The sequence below is a fragment of the Oncorhynchus keta genome, chromosome 14 (assembly GCF_023373465.1).
Source record: "Oncorhynchus keta strain PuntledgeMale-10-30-2019 chromosome 14, Oket_V2, whole genome shotgun sequence".
NCBI classification, from domain to species: domain Eukaryota; kingdom Metazoa; phylum Chordata; class Actinopteri; order Salmoniformes; family Salmonidae; genus Oncorhynchus; species Oncorhynchus keta.
Genome location: NC_068434.1, coordinates 35,018,677 through 35,034,613, shown reverse-complemented (window position 1 = coordinate 35,034,613; position 15,937 = coordinate 35,018,677). Strand labels below are relative to the sequence as shown.

At 47.2% G+C, this 15,937-nt stretch overlaps 1 protein-coding gene across 1 annotated transcript; it reads left to right on the top strand.

Moving 5' to 3' along the window:
* The first annotated feature begins 8,162 nt into the window (after nt 1-8,162).
* On the top strand, nt 8,163-15,132 carry LOC118394237 (protein limb expression 1 homolog). Its single transcript, XM_035787456.2, has 6 exons — nt 8,163-8,481; nt 9,922-10,127; nt 11,535-11,675; nt 13,344-13,439; nt 13,907-13,984; nt 14,433-15,132. The coding sequence occupies exons 1-6, from the start codon at nt 8,397-8,399 to the stop codon at nt 14,730-14,732; spliced, it is 906 nt and encodes a 301-aa protein (XP_035643349.1). The 5' UTR covers nt 8,163-8,396; the 3' UTR covers nt 14,733-15,132.
* The last annotated feature ends 805 nt before the right edge of the window (nt 15,133-15,937 follow it).

Below are 15,937 nucleotides of genomic sequence, written 5' to 3'. Positions count from 1 at the left end.
TCTTCATAAAATATGATTTTAAACCTAACACTTTACCGTAACCCTAACCATACTGCTAACCTTATGACTAACCTTAAATAATGACCAAAAAGCTCATTTTTGTTATTATGAATTCATACGATAGAGCCATGTGGAAACCACAGAAACCGTTAAAAATATAAACTACAAACGGAAAATGTTTTGCAACGAAAATGAAAGTTTCTAGCAGACCATTTCAGGTAGGTTCGATAGAGATGGATAGAGGACTTATCGTGGATATAACCCTTTTTATACTGAACAAAAATATGAACGCAACATACAACAATTTCAATGATTTTACTGAGTCAATTGAAATAAATTCATTAGGACCTAATCTATGGATTTCACATGATTGGGCAGGGGCGCAGTTTTTCTCCACAAAAGGGCCTCTTCAAAGGGGAGACACCCTGGACCCAAACTGTTACAGACCTCTATCCATCCTGCCCTGCCTATCTAAGGTCTTTGAAAGTCAAGTCAACAAACAGGTCACTGACCATCTCGAATCCCACCGTACCTTCTCAAGCTGTGCAATCTGGTTTCCGAGCCGGTCACAGGTGCACCTCAGCCATGCTCAAGGTACTAAACGATATCATAACCGCCATGGATAAAAGAAAGTACTGTGCAGCCGTCTTCTTCGACTTTGCCAAGGCTTTCGACTCTGTCAATCGCCATATTCTTATCGGCAGACTCAGTAGCCTCGGTTTTTCTGATGACTGCCTTGCCTGTTTCACCAACTACTTTGCAGACAGAGTTCAGTGTGTCAAATCGGAGGGCATGTTGTCCGGTCCTCTGGCAGTCTCTATGGGGGTGCCACAGGGTTCAATTCTCAGGCTGACTCTTTTCTCTGTATATATCAATGATGTTGCTTTTGCTGCGGGCGATTCCCTGAACCACCTCTACACAGACGACACCATTCTGTATAATTCCGGCCCGTCCTTGGACACTGTGCTATCTAACCTCCAAACGAGCTTCAATGCCATACAACACTCCTTCCGTGGCCTCCAACTGCTCTTAAACGCTAGTAAAACCAAATGCATGCTTTTCAACCGTTCGCTGCCTGCACCCGCACGCCCGACTAGCATCACCACACTGGATGGTTCCGACCTAGAATATGTGGACATCTATAAGTACCTAGGTGTCTGGCCAGACTGTAAACTCTCCTTCCAGACTCATTTCAAACATCTCCAATCTAAAATCAAATCTAGAGTCGGCTTTCTATTCCGCAACAAAGCCTCCTTCACTCACACCGCCAAACTTACCCTAGTAAAACGGACTATCCTACCGATCCTCGACTTCGGCGATGTCATCTACAAAATGGCTTCCAATACTCTACTCAGCAAACTGGATGCAGTTTATGCAGTGCCATCCGTTTTGTTACTAAAGCACCTTATACCACCCACCACTGTGACCTGTATGCTCTAGTCGGCTGGCCCTCGCTACATATTCGTCGCCAGACCCACTGGCTCCAGGTCATCTACAAGTCCATGCTAGGTAAAGCTCCGCCTTATCTCAGTTCACTGGTCACGATGGCAACACCCACCCGTAGCACGCGCTCCAGCAGGTGTATCTCACTGATCATCCCTAAAGCCAACACCTCATTTGGCCGCCTTTCATTCCAGTTCTCTGCTGCCTGTGACTGGAACGAATTGCAAAAATCGCTGAAGTTGGAGACTTTTATCTCCCTCACCAACTTCAAACATCTGCTATCTGAGCAGCTAACCGATCGCTGCAGCTGTACATAGTCTATCGGTAAATAGCTCACACAATTTTACCTACCTCTTCCCCATACTGTTTATATTTATTTACTTTTCTGCTCTTTTGCACACCAATATCTCTCTACCTGTACATGACCATCTGATCATTTATCACTCCAGTGTTAATCTGCAAAATTGTAATTATTCGCCTACCTCCTCATGCCTTTTGCACACAATATATATAGACTCTCTTTTTTTTCTACTGTGTTATTGACTTGTTAATTGTTTACTCCATGTGTAACTCTGTGTTGTTGTCTGTTCACACTGCTATGCTTTATCTTGGCCAGGTCGCAGTTGCAAATGAGAACCTGTTCTCAACTAGCCTACCTGTCTCTGTTGCACTCCAGACTGCCCTTTCACGCCTGGACATAAGGAACACCTATGTGAGAATGCTATTCATTGACTAGAACTCAGCGTTCAACAACATAGTGCCCTCAAAGCTCATCACTGAGCTAAGGACCCTGGGACTAAATACCTCCCTCTGCAACTGGATCCTGGACTTCCTGACGGGCCGCCCACAGATGGCAAGGGTAGGTAACAACACATCCACCCGGCAGATCCTCAACACGGGGGCCCCTCAGGGGTACGTGCTCAGTCCCCTCCTGTACTCCCTGTTCACTCATGACTGCACGGCCAGGCACGACTCCAACACCAACATTAAGTTTGCTGATGACACAACAGTGGTAGCCTGATCACCGACAACAATGAGACAGCCTATAGGAAGAAGGGTTGGAGACCTGACCGTGTGCTGCAAGGACAACAACCTCTCCCTCAACGTGATCTAGACAAAGGAGATTATTGTGGACTACAGGAAAAAGAGGACCGAGTATGCCCCAATTCTCTGTAGTGGAGCAGGTTGAGAGCTTCAAGTTCCTTGGCGTCCACATCACCAACAAACTAACATGGACCAAGCACACCAAGACAATCATGAAGACCGCATGACAAAACCTATTCCCCCTTAGGAGACTGAAAAGATTTGGCATGGGTCCTCAGATCCTCAAAAGGTTTTATAGCTGCACCATCGAGAGCATCCTGACGGGTTGCATCACTGCCTGGTATGGCAACTGCTCGGCCTCCGAACACAAGGCACTACAGAGGGTAGTGCGTATGGCCCAGTACATCACAGGGGCCAAGCTTCCTGACATCCAGGACAACTATTCCAGATGTTGTCAGAGGAAGGCCCTAAAAATTTCCAAAGACCCCAGCCATAGGCTGTTCTCTCTGCTACCACACGGCAAGCGATATTGGAGCACCAAGTCTAGGTCCAAGAGGCTTCTAAACAGCTTCTACCCCCAAGTCACAAGACTACTGAACATCTAATTAAATGGCTACCCAGACTATTTGCATTGCCACCCCCATTCTATGCTGCTGCTACTCTTATTATCTATGTATAGTCACCTTAATAACTCTACCAACATGTACATATTAACTCAATTACCTCAACACCGGTGACCCCTCACATTGACTCTGTACCGGTACCTCCTGTATATAGCCCCGCTATTGTTATTTAGTGCTGTTCTTTAATTATTTGTTAGTCTTATCTCTTACTTTTTTTTTTTGGGGGGGGTCTTGAAACTGCATTGTTGGTTAAGGGCTTGTAATTAAGCATTTCACTGTAAGGTCTACCTACACCTGTTGTATTCGGCGCATGTGACAAATACAATTTGATTTGTGCGAACACCGGGTCCTCACTGAGGTGACGGTCTGCGCTGGCTTTCTGGCGTAGCACGGCGCTGAAGGTGCGTCCCATGTCTCTTCCGCGTGCCGGAACCAGTCATCCACTGCAGGAGCCTTGGTCTGGCCAAGGAGCCAGAACCAGCTGATACCCCAGTACGCACTGGAAGGGGTAGAGGTTAGTGGAGGAGTGGCGGAGTGAGTTCTGGGCCATCTCTGCCCAGGGCACGAACGCCGCCCACTCCCCCGGCCGGTCCTGGCAATAAGACCTCAGAAACCTACCCATATCCTGGTTAACTCTCTCCACCTGCCCGTTACTCTCGGGGTGAAAACCAGAGGTAAGGCTGCTCAAGACCCCCAGACGTTCCATGAACACCCTCCAGACCCTCGAAGTGAACTGGGGACAGACACTATGTCAGACACTATGTCCTCGGGCACCCCGTAGTGCCGGAAGACGTGCGTAAACAAGGCTTCCACAGTCTGTAGGGCCGTAGGGAGACCGGGCAGAGGGAGGAGACGGCAGGACTTGGTCCATAAAATGGTCCACAACGACCAGGATCGTGGTGTTACCCTGTGAAGGAGGAAGATCAGTAAGGAAATCCACCGACAGGTGCGACCACGGCAGTTGTAGAATGGGTAAGGGGTGTAGCTTACCTCTGGGCAGGTGCCTAGGAGCCTTACACTGGGCGCACCCCGAGCAGGAGGAAACATAAACCCTCACGTCCTTAGCTAAAGTGGGCCACCAGTGCTTCCCACTAAGACAGTGCACTGTCCGACCGATGCCTGGATGACCAGAGGAGGGTGACATGTGGGCCCAATAGATCAGTTGGTCATGGACAGCAGACGGAACGTACAGACGCCCAGCGGGACACTGGAGGGGAGTGGGCTCTGCACGTAGCGCCTGCTCAATGTCCGTGTCCAGCTCCCACACTACTGGCGCCACCAGGCAGGAGGCCGGGAGTATGGGGGTGAGATCCATGGGCCGCTCCTCTGTGTCATACAGAGCTTCATACAGAAGGCACAGGGGCGGAGCTTTGGTGGCTCCTATCCCACCCTCGGATGTGTCCACCTCCACTATGAATGCCAAAGAGGGATCCGGGTGGGGCAGCACGGGAGCCGAGGTGACCAAAAGCCCTGTCCGCCTCAGCCGACCACTGCAAACGTACCGGTCCCCCCTTCAGCAGTGAGGTAATGGGAGCCCTTACCTGACCAAAACCCCGGATAAACCTCTGGTAATAATTTGCAAACCCTAGAAACCACTGCACCTCCTTTACCGTGGTGGGAGTCGGCCATTTACGCACTGCTAAAATGCGGTCACTCTCCATCTCCGCCCCTGAGGTGGAAATGCGGTACCCTAGGAAGGAGACGGACTGTTGGGAGAACAGGCATTTCTCAGCCTTGACGTACAGGTCATGCTCCAACAGACGACCAAGCACCCTGCACACCAGGGACACATGCTCGGCGCCTGTAGCGGAGTATATCAGGATGTCATCAATATACACCACTACACCCTGTCCGTGCAGGTCCCTGAAAATCTCATCTACAAAGGCTTGCAAGACTGATGGAGCATTCATCAACTCTTACGGCATGACGAGGTACTCATAATACCCTGAGGTAGTACTAAAAGCCCTCGTCTCCCTCCAGGATACGCACCAGGTTGTATGCACTCCTGAGATCTAGTTTGGTGAAGAAGCGCGCCCCTGCATTGACAATCCTGTGGCTATAAGAGGTAGCGGGTGACTGTACCTCAAAGTGATCTGATTTAGACATCGATAGTCAATACACGGGCGCCGACCTCCCTTCTTCTTCACAAAAAAGAAACTCAAGGAGGCGGGTGAAGTGGAGGAGCGAATGTACCCCTGATGCAGGGAATCTGAGAATTAATGAGGGAAATGAAGACCAGGTGTGAAGGAAAACAAGACAAAACAAATGGAGAATGAAAAGTGGATCGGTGATGGCTAGAAGACCAGTGACGCCGACCACCGAACGCCACCCGAACAAGGAGAGGAACCGACTTCGGTGGAAGTCGTGACAATTATTGTCACCCATCAGACTATTCTTGATTTAATCTTGTCTTTACATATACTAAATAATATATGTGTGACATTTGTCTTGATTTAGAATTGACCATTATCATGCACCTGTATCGAAACAGGGTCATCTATACACTTAAATAGCGAATGGAGGACACTTTCCCCGTAGTTTATTTTGATGCCAGCCAGGTAGGCTATACTCCTGTTGTAAATATAAGCAATGTGCTTAATATTAGGAAAGTTGAGAAATAAATATAGAAAGCTGATGGGATCCTCCTCTTTTTATTAGCAGCTGTCACTCTGTTTTCTCCTCACGACTTCCATTCCTCATTTTCAGGTAGTGTGTGAAAGTGTGAGCTTGTGTGTGTATTTGTCTTGACAGGGCTCTCAGCCCATGAACACCCATGAAGTGTTTAATTCGATTTTCGAATGCAGTTGCATTGATATCAGAGTGATTAGAGGGACAATAGAGTGCTGAGTGCCATGCAGTTAGCAAGTTTGCTAGGCTACTAATGACCATCAGTAGCATCAGAGCTTGGGGAAGCCTAATTATCGTGACTAAACTGTCATGTGGAATTTGACTGCCTTCATGACTCATGATCGCCGGTGTGGCGGTAATATGGTCACTACAGCAGCCCTCGTCAAGCGTCTGTGTGACTTTGTTGAGTGAGTGTGTGCGTGCGTACGTGCGTCCGATAACCTGGCGTCCGTGGACAGCAGAAGATGAGGAGAACATGAACCACATTGGAGATGAGAGGAGAAAGACCTATTGGAAGAAGGACAACGTTCCCAGTGACGATCCCCCAGTGTGGAACTCTCCTGCTCTGTATCTAATGCAGTGTGAATACTTACAATATAGACAACTTTCATATGAATGACAATGAGTCCAGGTGTGTATTCAAAGTATATTAGCTACAGTTCTAAGTATATATATTTTTTAATGGGAGTTTAGAATTGTTGCACATATTGCCTATATCTTCCAAACAAATACTGATTTGCAAACAGACAAAAGACTGGTAAAAGTAATGGATTGCATTGATATAGCGCTTTTCCAAGTAGTCAAAGTGCTTTACCTTGTAAAGAGATTACTTGTGTCACTCACTAGCGGAAGTTTCAAATCAAATGTAAAAAATATCAAATCATATATATTTGTGGTTGGCAGATGTTAATGCGAGTGTAGTGAAATGCTTGTGCTTCTAGTTCCGATAATGCAGTAATGACCAACATGTAATCTAACCTAACAATTCCAAAACTACTACCTTATACACACAAGTGTAAAGGGATAAAGAATCTGTACATGAAGATATATGAATGAGTGATGGTACAGAACGGCATAGGCAAGATGCAGTAGATGGTATCGAGTACAGTATATACATATGAGATGAGTAATATTTATTTGAGTCAGTTATGTAGTGCTAGGGCAAAAAACAAAAGAGGGCTCCCAGGACACTGCCCTAATGGTTCTCGGGTTTGGGAAACACTGCCCTAATGGTTCTCGGGTTTGGGAAACACAGCCCTAATGGTTCCCGGGTTTGGGAAACACTGCCCTAATGGTTCTCGGGTTTGGGAAACACTGCCCTAATGGTTCTCGGGTTTGGGAAACACTGCCCTAATGGTTCTTGGGTTTGGGAAACACTGCCCTAATGGTTCTCGGGTTTGGGAAACACTGCCCTAATGGTTCTCGGGTTTGGGAAACACTGCCCTAATGGTTCTCGGGTTTGGGAAACACTGCCCTAATGGTTCTCGGATTTGGGAAACACTGCCCTAATGGTTCTCGGGTTTGGGAAACACTGCCCTAATGGTTCTCGGGTTTGGGAAACCCTGCCCTAATGGTTCTCGGGTTTGGGAAACACTGCCCTAATGGTTCTCGGGTTTGGGAAACACTGCCCTAATGGTTCTCGGGTTTGGGAAACACTGCCCTAATGATTCTCGGGTTTGGGAAACACTGCCCTAATGGTTCTCGGGTTTGGGAAACACTGCCCTAATGGTTCTCGGGAAACACTGCACCAACCTGACAATGAGGAATGGAAGTCTTGAGGACAGAATCCCCTCCACTCTGTGATAGTGAGTATATTAATCTGTAATATATTTGGAGGGAGTGAGTGTCTGAGTGAATGCAGAGCTGAACAATGGCCATTCATACATGCAGCCTGAAAGGAGCTCAGGCCCTGGATCCACAATAATAGCCAAGAGAAGTCAAAAGCATGGCTCCATCCCACCTACCCCCACTCACACGGTCACACACACACACAGCATTCCTCTGAGGATGTGGGTTAGTTGGTGTTTGGCTGGTGGGTTAGGGATTAGGATGGGGGTTATTAACATTGGTTAGTCTTATGGCACCTTTTACTATGAGAACCTTGAGCACATTTCATGGACAGAGGGACCCAGTTAGGGGTGGGACTGTTCTGTCCACTAGGATTCCTGCTGCCAACGGCCCTGGTATGTTTAGGGTGTGACCCAGATCCTGTGTGGCTGTAAGAGAGGAGAGAGGGGCTCCACAGTGACCCTCTATAGAGTCCTGTAAAGTCTGTTTGACCACTCTGGGATTAGGCAGCTGCAGAGGAGAGGTGAGAGGGCTGGGGGGAGGGGGGGCACATACCAACAGCAGGCCTCAGTGTATATGCGTGTGAGGGGGCCCCCTAGCTAATTAGCAGAGCTCGTGACAAAAGGTAGAGCGCTCCAGAGGAGAACCCCTGGGGAGGCCTCCATACGAGAGGGGAAGAAAGAGGAGCGGGGAGGAGGAGAGAAAAAGGGGGAGTTGAGTTAAGGGGAGGTGCAGTCTTTATCCTCTCATTTAAAAAAAGTATTGAGTGGAGTTGCGTTTGGAGTAGTTTCCCACTGCTTGCTGCGCTCTCCATGGAACATGGTTTGAACTAGACTGAGCGTGTGTGCAGGAAGACTGAGATTGAAGAGGATGAGCCAAGTTTGGGGTTCTCCATACGATAATACGATGTCACACCTTCTGTCCCCAAGTGACTTCGGTACCAGCCTCAAGGACTGTGAGTAGCTATCCATACACAGAGACACACACATGGAGACACAAATGCACATCATTCTCAGACATCTGGGCTTGAGCATCTAACTGGGATGTCACCTGCAGTTGAATCAATGTGAGGGCCATACTCAGACCATGCTTTTGGTATTGCATATGGCTGTTTTATATAGGCATTTATTGCATTTAGTTACTCAAAACACACTGACATAGGGCTTGGGAAATCTTCAGTGAATTGCTTTTTATCAATAAGCAGAGTTGAAAACGCTGATTCATTAGATGCTTGGTGCCTCTGTTTACTGCATCAGCCATAAATGCACACAGTAAAAAAAACATTACATTGGTTCTGATGCAAATACTTTTGATTTGATTTGATGTAAGCAGTGTTGCGTGGAGATGTCCCACTGTGTCGATCTACAGTAGGCATAATCGCCTTCAAATGCATTTGATTTTAATGAAACTTTTTCACTCAAAGGTAAGCTTGCTCTCGTTCATCAGGCTGCAGGGCTAGCCTGCCATGACCTGAAGCCATCTCAGCCATCTCTGTAGGGAGGTTTAGAGTTGAGTGGTTGGGTGGTGTCCCCTTTTCCTAAATCAGCTCGAACCTAACTCAGCCTGGGAATGTTCAGTTACAGAAACAGGTTATTTCCACAAACATACATACACACATGCACGCACGCACTCTCTCTCTCTCTCTCTCTCTCTCTCTCTCTCTCTCTCTCTCTCTCTCACATACACACACACATGCACGCACTCTCTCTCTCTCTCTCTATCTCTCTCTCTCTCTCTCTCTCTCTCTCTCTCTCTCTCTCTCTCTCTCTCTCTCTCTCTCTCTCTCTCTCTCTCTCTCACACACACACACATGCACGCACTCTCTCTCTCTCTCTCTCTCTCTCTCTCTCTCTCTCTCTCTCTCTCTCTCTCTCTCTCTCTCTCTCTCTCTCTCTCTCTCTCTCTCTCTCTCTCTCTCTCTCACACACACACACACACATGCACGCACTCTCTCTCTCTCTCTCTCTCTCTCTCTCTCTCTCGCTCTCTCTCTCTCTCTCACACACACACACACACGCAGTGAAGGAATAGGTGTATAACTGTGGCCAACACTATAGACGGACAGTAGATATCAGAAGTTAAACAACGTTTTAATGGGCTGTCTGCATTAATTAAGATAAATATATCTACAGTCCATTCCAACAGTGTCCGCCTCATACCCTTATTAAGTCAGATAGAAGGTCTGTAGAGTAGCTTTGTGGTGCTGAGTATATTGAAACTCTAAATCACCCTGGCCTCTCTTCATTCCTCATTGTGTTTCTACCACAGGCACAGGACATCTCTGAAACGGTATGGCTTGTTCTAAAGCCCTGAGGACTTTTTTCAGATGTATTTTGACGTGTCAATCATCAGGCCTATATTGCGTGTGTGTGGGTGTGTGTGTGTGTGTCCTCAGTGAACATTGTGGCCATGTTGCATAACTTTTGGGAGCAGAAGCAGGTGGAACAGGTCAAGGGGTCCGACAGCCAATCAGAGGACTCGGTGAAAGGCTCTGCCAGCCAATCAGAGGGCTTATTGTTGTATGAGTCTGCCCCTTCCCCAAGACCCCCTTACATCTACTACGTCACTCTGCCTGGAGGAAGCTGCTTTGGAAACTATAAGGTGACTGCCATCATAACCATCACAACCACAGCTACCTAACCCACCTAAACCAGCACTACTCACAAAATATGTATTTATTTAACTAGGCAAGTCAGTTAAGAACAAATTCTTATTTACAATGACAGCCTACCGGGAAACAGTGGGTTAACTGCCTTGTTCAGGGGCAGAACAACAGATCTTTTACCTTGTCAGCTTGGGGACTCGATCCAGCAACCTTTTGGTTACTGGCCCAACGCTCTAAACACTAGGTTACCTGCCACCCCTCACCTCATTACCAAATTCCACTGTGGTGGAAAGCTAGGGTTGTTACGGACAAGGTTATTGGTGGGGTAGGGTAGGGTATGTAGTTAGGGTTGGTGGTAAGGGTTGAGGAGAGGAGGGAGGAAGGGGTAAGAGTTGGGGGCCAGGTGGCTATTTTCCATATCCCAATGACAGGAGCCCACCGTGCAGTAGAGACAGAGTTTCCATAGCGCAGCCAAAGACCACCACTGAACAGCTTTAAGGGTGCTCTGTCATTAGTGTGAGTGAGAAAAATACCTGTCTGGACAGGAGTGCTGCTCAGCCTTGCTGTGGGTCTGAATGGTGTGTGGAGGGCCTCATTACTGCACAGCCCCTAAAGAGAGGTCCTTCATCTATACCCGTCAGACCCTGGGCAGTACACACACACAGCCTCTCAACCTGCTTTGATGATTTTATTCAGCTGGAATCCCGTGATACTCTTCAAAGGGCTCATTGTGGCTCACACAGCCTCCCAGAGGTCGAGGCCCCAAATGCCTTGTGATTGGTTCAGAGCTGCCTGTGATGTTATATTCTGACTCCACATTTGATTGCTAATCCCATGATTTGCTTTTATAAACTCTCACATGTTGAAGAAAGTCATGAAACGAACCCAAGCAGAGGCCTTTTCTAGATGACCTTTAGTTCTGTTCCAGTCAATCATATTCATGCAAAAAGTCATCTCTCGTAGGCAGGCTACATAAACATAAATGGTACCGTAAATCTGTCCTGATACAACGGGATGCGTGAGATAACGAGCAGCATTAGTTCCGGTGCTTTGGACTAATCATGATTTCACAAGTGTTAGTATCTTTTGATTTTCGGAAGGGGTGGGGGGACATTTGGCCCATAGATTTGTCCCATATTTTGTAAAGAGAGAGGGTGGAGCTCTTCATTCCGTTTTCGATCCTCGTTCTACTTCTTCTCTGAACACATATGGACCCAGAACAATCCAGCATTTGACCAATTACACAGGACTTTGGTTCTGGGTTAACCGAGATTATGCAAACAGTGAATCATCTCAAACCAACAACACTGCAAATATAATTTACATAGTGGGACTTATGTCTCCCTCTTTTCTCTCCACTTCCTCTCTCTGCCAACCTCCCACCTCTTTCTGACTCTCTGTAGGAGTGTGAGACCCAGGCGGAAGCTCGTAGGGATGCGGCACGTGTCGCTCTGATGAACTCTCTAGTGAACGAGCTGCCGTCTAGACGAATCACTCCTCTGTTCATCACACACAGCCTGCAGGAGGCTGCTTCAGCCAGCACCGTGAGTCTAGCACAAGACTAACTCTGGCACAGGACTACCTCTGGCACAGGACTACCTCTGGCACAGGACTTACTCTGGCACAGGACTACCTCTGGCACAGGACTACCTCTGGCACAGGACTAACTCTGGCACAGGACTAACTCTGGCACAGGACTAACTCTGGCACAGGACTTACTCTGGCACAGGACTACCTCTGACACAGGACTTACTCTAGCACAGGACTAACTCTGACACAGGACTTACTCTGGCACAGGACTAACTCTGGCACAGGACTACCTCTGGCACAGGACTACCTCTGGCACAGGACTTACTCTGGCACAGGACTAACTCTGGCACAGGACTACCTCTGGCACAGGACTAACTCTGGCACAGGACTAACTCTGGCACAGGACTTACTCTGGCACAGGACTACCTCTGGCACAGGACTACCTCTGGCACAGGACTAACTCTGGCACAGGACTAACTCTGGCACAGGACTTACTCTGGCACAGGACTTACTCTGGCACAGGACTACCTCTGGCACAGGACTAACTCTGGCACAGGACTTACTCTGGCACAGGACTACCTCTGGCACAGGACTAACTCTGGCACAGGACTTACTCTGGCACAGGACTAACTCTGACACAGGACTTACTCTAGCACAGGACTAACTCTAGCACAAGACTTACTCTAACACAGGACTATCTCTGGAACAGGACTTACTCTAGCACAGGACTAACTCTAGCATAAGACTAGCTCTAACACAGGACTGAGTCTGGCACAGAACTAACTCTGACACAGGACTAACTCTGGCACAGGACTAACTCTGGCACAGGACTAACTCTGACACAGGACTTACTCTGGCACAGGACTAACTCTGGCACAGGACTAACTCTGGCACAGGACTAACTCTGGCACAGGACTTACTCTGGCACAGGACTTACTCTGGCACAGGACTAACTCTGGCACAAGACTTACTCTAGCAAAGGACTAACTCTGACACAGGACTAACTCTGGCACAGGACTAACTCTAGCATAAGACTTACTCTAACACAGGACTAACTCTGGCACAGGACTTACTCTGGCACAGGACTAACTCTGGCACAAGACCTACTCTAGCAAAGGACTAACTCTGGCATAGGACTAACTCTAACACAGGACTAACTCTAGCATAATACTTACTCTAACACAGGACTAACTCTGGCACAGGACTTACTCTGGCACAGGACTAACTCTGGCACAGGACTATTCTGGCACAGGACTTACTCTGGCACAGGACTATTCTGGCACAGGACTAACTCTGGCACAGGACTTTTCTGGCACAGGACTTACTCTGGCACAGGACTATTCTGGCACAGGACTAACTCTGGCACAGGACTATTCTGGCACAGGACTTACTCTGGCACAGGACTAACTCTGACACAGGACTATTCTGGCACAGGACTTACTCTGGCACAGGACTAACTCTGGCACAGGACTATTCTGGCACAGGACTTACTCTGGCACAAGACTATTCTGGCACAGGACTTACTCTAGCACAGGACTAACTCTAATTCACCACTAGGCATCAGCATGGCAGCATGGATACGATAGGATATCCTGAGTTATTGGTCATGAAAAGCTCTCTTCTATTGGCTGATATCATACGTGTCAGTGTTCAAGTGTTGTGTTACTGTACGTTCCATCCAGGTCTCTGTGGAGGATGCCTGTGATCCTAGCACCAGTTTGGGAGCCTATTGTCTCCTGCTCCAGTCATACACTGGCAGAACCATGTTGGAGTTCCAGGTAAGGACAGGATTATCATAGGAATTTGTTATAGGTTAATTACTGTATGTTATAATATATGTTTAATAATATATGTTATTCTCTCTTGCACTGCAAACATGACCTCATACGGACTCTTTTTTACTTTTTGCTGAAACTATTCTTTGACCTCCACCACCTGTTCTAAGGACTGGCACTAGTTCCGTCTGTTTCTGAACGTTACCCTTATCATTTTATAACATTGTCTATGGATACATGGCAGCCGTCCAGCCAGACCGTATGCTCTCAATCACAACTTCAGCAGACAGGCTTGGAACATAAAGGTCTAACGTAACTTTTCAAACAATCACACACAGTCTGGTTAGGGATTAGAAAAATATTCGGATCATCTATCATCCCTGTCCTGCGTAATTACACAATTCATACTTGTCAAGTTTCATTGATCTCTCTCTCTCTCTCTCTCTCTCTCTCTCTCTCTCTCTCTGTAGGAGGGGATGACAGTGTTTCAGTTGTTACACTGGAACGGGACGTTGAAGATTCTAAGGGAAAGACAGTGTTCCCGCCAGGCAAGTCACTCATCTGGATATTCAATTATATAATTGATCCTATAATCTTCTACTCCAAGGGTGGCCAATCTTTGATTTGAATCGGGTGTATTACTGCTTGGCTGTAACAAAAGTCTGCACCCACACTGGCCCTCTGCGGACAAGATGAATACGCCCCTGCTATTCTCACATTACATTACATTTAAGTCATTTAGCAGACGCTCTTATCCAGAGCGACTTACAAATTGGTGCATTCACCTTATGACATCGAGTGGAACAGCCACTTTACAATAGTGCATCTAAATCTTTTAAGGGGGGGGGGGTGAGAAGGATTACTTTATCCTATCCTAGGTATTCCTTAAAGAGGTGTACAACTGAATGCCTTCAACTGAAATGTGTCTTCTGCATTTACCCAAGGGTGCTACATCAAGCGCACTTCCTGATTGGTTATTACTCTTTGCCCCCACAGAATGTGATTGGTTATTACTTGCAGCGGGGACTGGATGCCAGCATGCGCAGCAGCATGGCTCTGGATTGGCTGGGCAGGGAGCGGCAGACGCCAAGGCAGCTGAGGATGGAGCTACGAGCAGCACAGAGGGAACTGGACGTGGCTAGGCGTCATGGCAATGAACTCCGCTTCTACAAGGAGAAAACAGAGATCCTTAGCCTGGCACTGAGTCAAGAATTCACACACCAACCACACACAGACATACACGGACCACACACAGATTCACAAGAATCGCCTGAACCACACACACACCACCAATGAGTCGCACATACACACACAAACTACATGAACCACCTGAACCACACATAAACTATGAACCATCATCTATCCAGACACAGCATCTGATCCACACATGAAACCCTGAACCACCATACTTACACCCAGCTGAATTCGATGAGAACAACAGATGCAGTGTTCATGTACTAGTTGGAACTAGAAAACTCATCCCAACTAGCATGTAAACAGTGGCAAGAGAAAAGAGGTGCTTCATCAAGAGAGACTGAGCAGGTGACTAGGTCAAAGGTCACCATTGACACTGCCAGGCTACCTCCTGTCACATTCAAGACACAGCTGAGACAGCTGACTGCTGTGTCTTCAATGAGTTTTAAAAGGGAATGTGAAATATTTGTGTACATTTTTAAATAAATACTGTGTCTGTCTGCTATATAATTATATAAAATCCAACTAGTTTTCATTGGGAAGGCAGATAAAGGGTTTTTTATAAAAAGAAAAGCAATCACTTGTGCGTGTGAAAACACCAAATCCTACTCATTACTCCACGTGCTTAATTACATCACTTTTGTTTTGAGCGGACTTGACCTTGGGCTTTGAACAGTGCACCAGGGTGGCTACCTGCACTGAACAATGCACAGTGGTTCGCTATACCAGGGCTATTCATGTCACAGTTAGAGCAGCAAAACTGATTCCTCCAGCATGTTGTTTCAAGACCAAAGCGAAAGTAATATAACGTTTGGGAACACACAAGTTATGTTCTTGATAATCACAGATAGATTTAACTACACTATATATGCAAAAGTATGTGGACACCCATTCAAATTAGTGGATTCGGCTATTTCAGCCATAGGCCTACCCGTTGCTGACAGGGGTATAAAATCGAGCACACTGCCATGCAATCTCCATATACATAGATTGGCAGTAGAACGGCCTTACTGAAGAGGTCAGTGACTTTCAACGTGGCACCGTCATAGGATGCCACCTTTCCAACAAGTCAGTTTATCAAATTTCTGCCCTGCTACAACTGCGGTGGTCAACTGTGCTGTTATTGTGAAGTGGAAACTTCTAGGATCAACAACACTGGGAAGTGGAAGGCCACACAAGCTCACAGATAGGAGCACGAGTGCTGAAGCGCGTAGCACGTACAAAATAGTCTGTCTTTGGTTGCAACACTCACTACCGAGTTCCAGAGTGCCTCTGGAAGCAACTTCAACACAATAACTGTTCCTCGG

Coding starts and splice junctions, on each gene's coding strand:
- LOC118394237 (XM_035787456.2), top strand. CDS start 8,397: ATGAGCCAAGTTTGGGGTTCTCCATACGATAATACGATGTCACACCTT. Junction 8,482..9,921: donor CGGTACCAGCCTCAAGGACT/GTGAGTAGCTAT, acceptor GTGTGTCCTCAG/TGAACATTGTGGCCATGTTG. Junction 13,985..14,432: donor AAAGACAGTGTTCCCGCCAG/GCAAGTCACTCA, acceptor TTGCCCCCACAG/AATGTGATTGGTTATTACTT.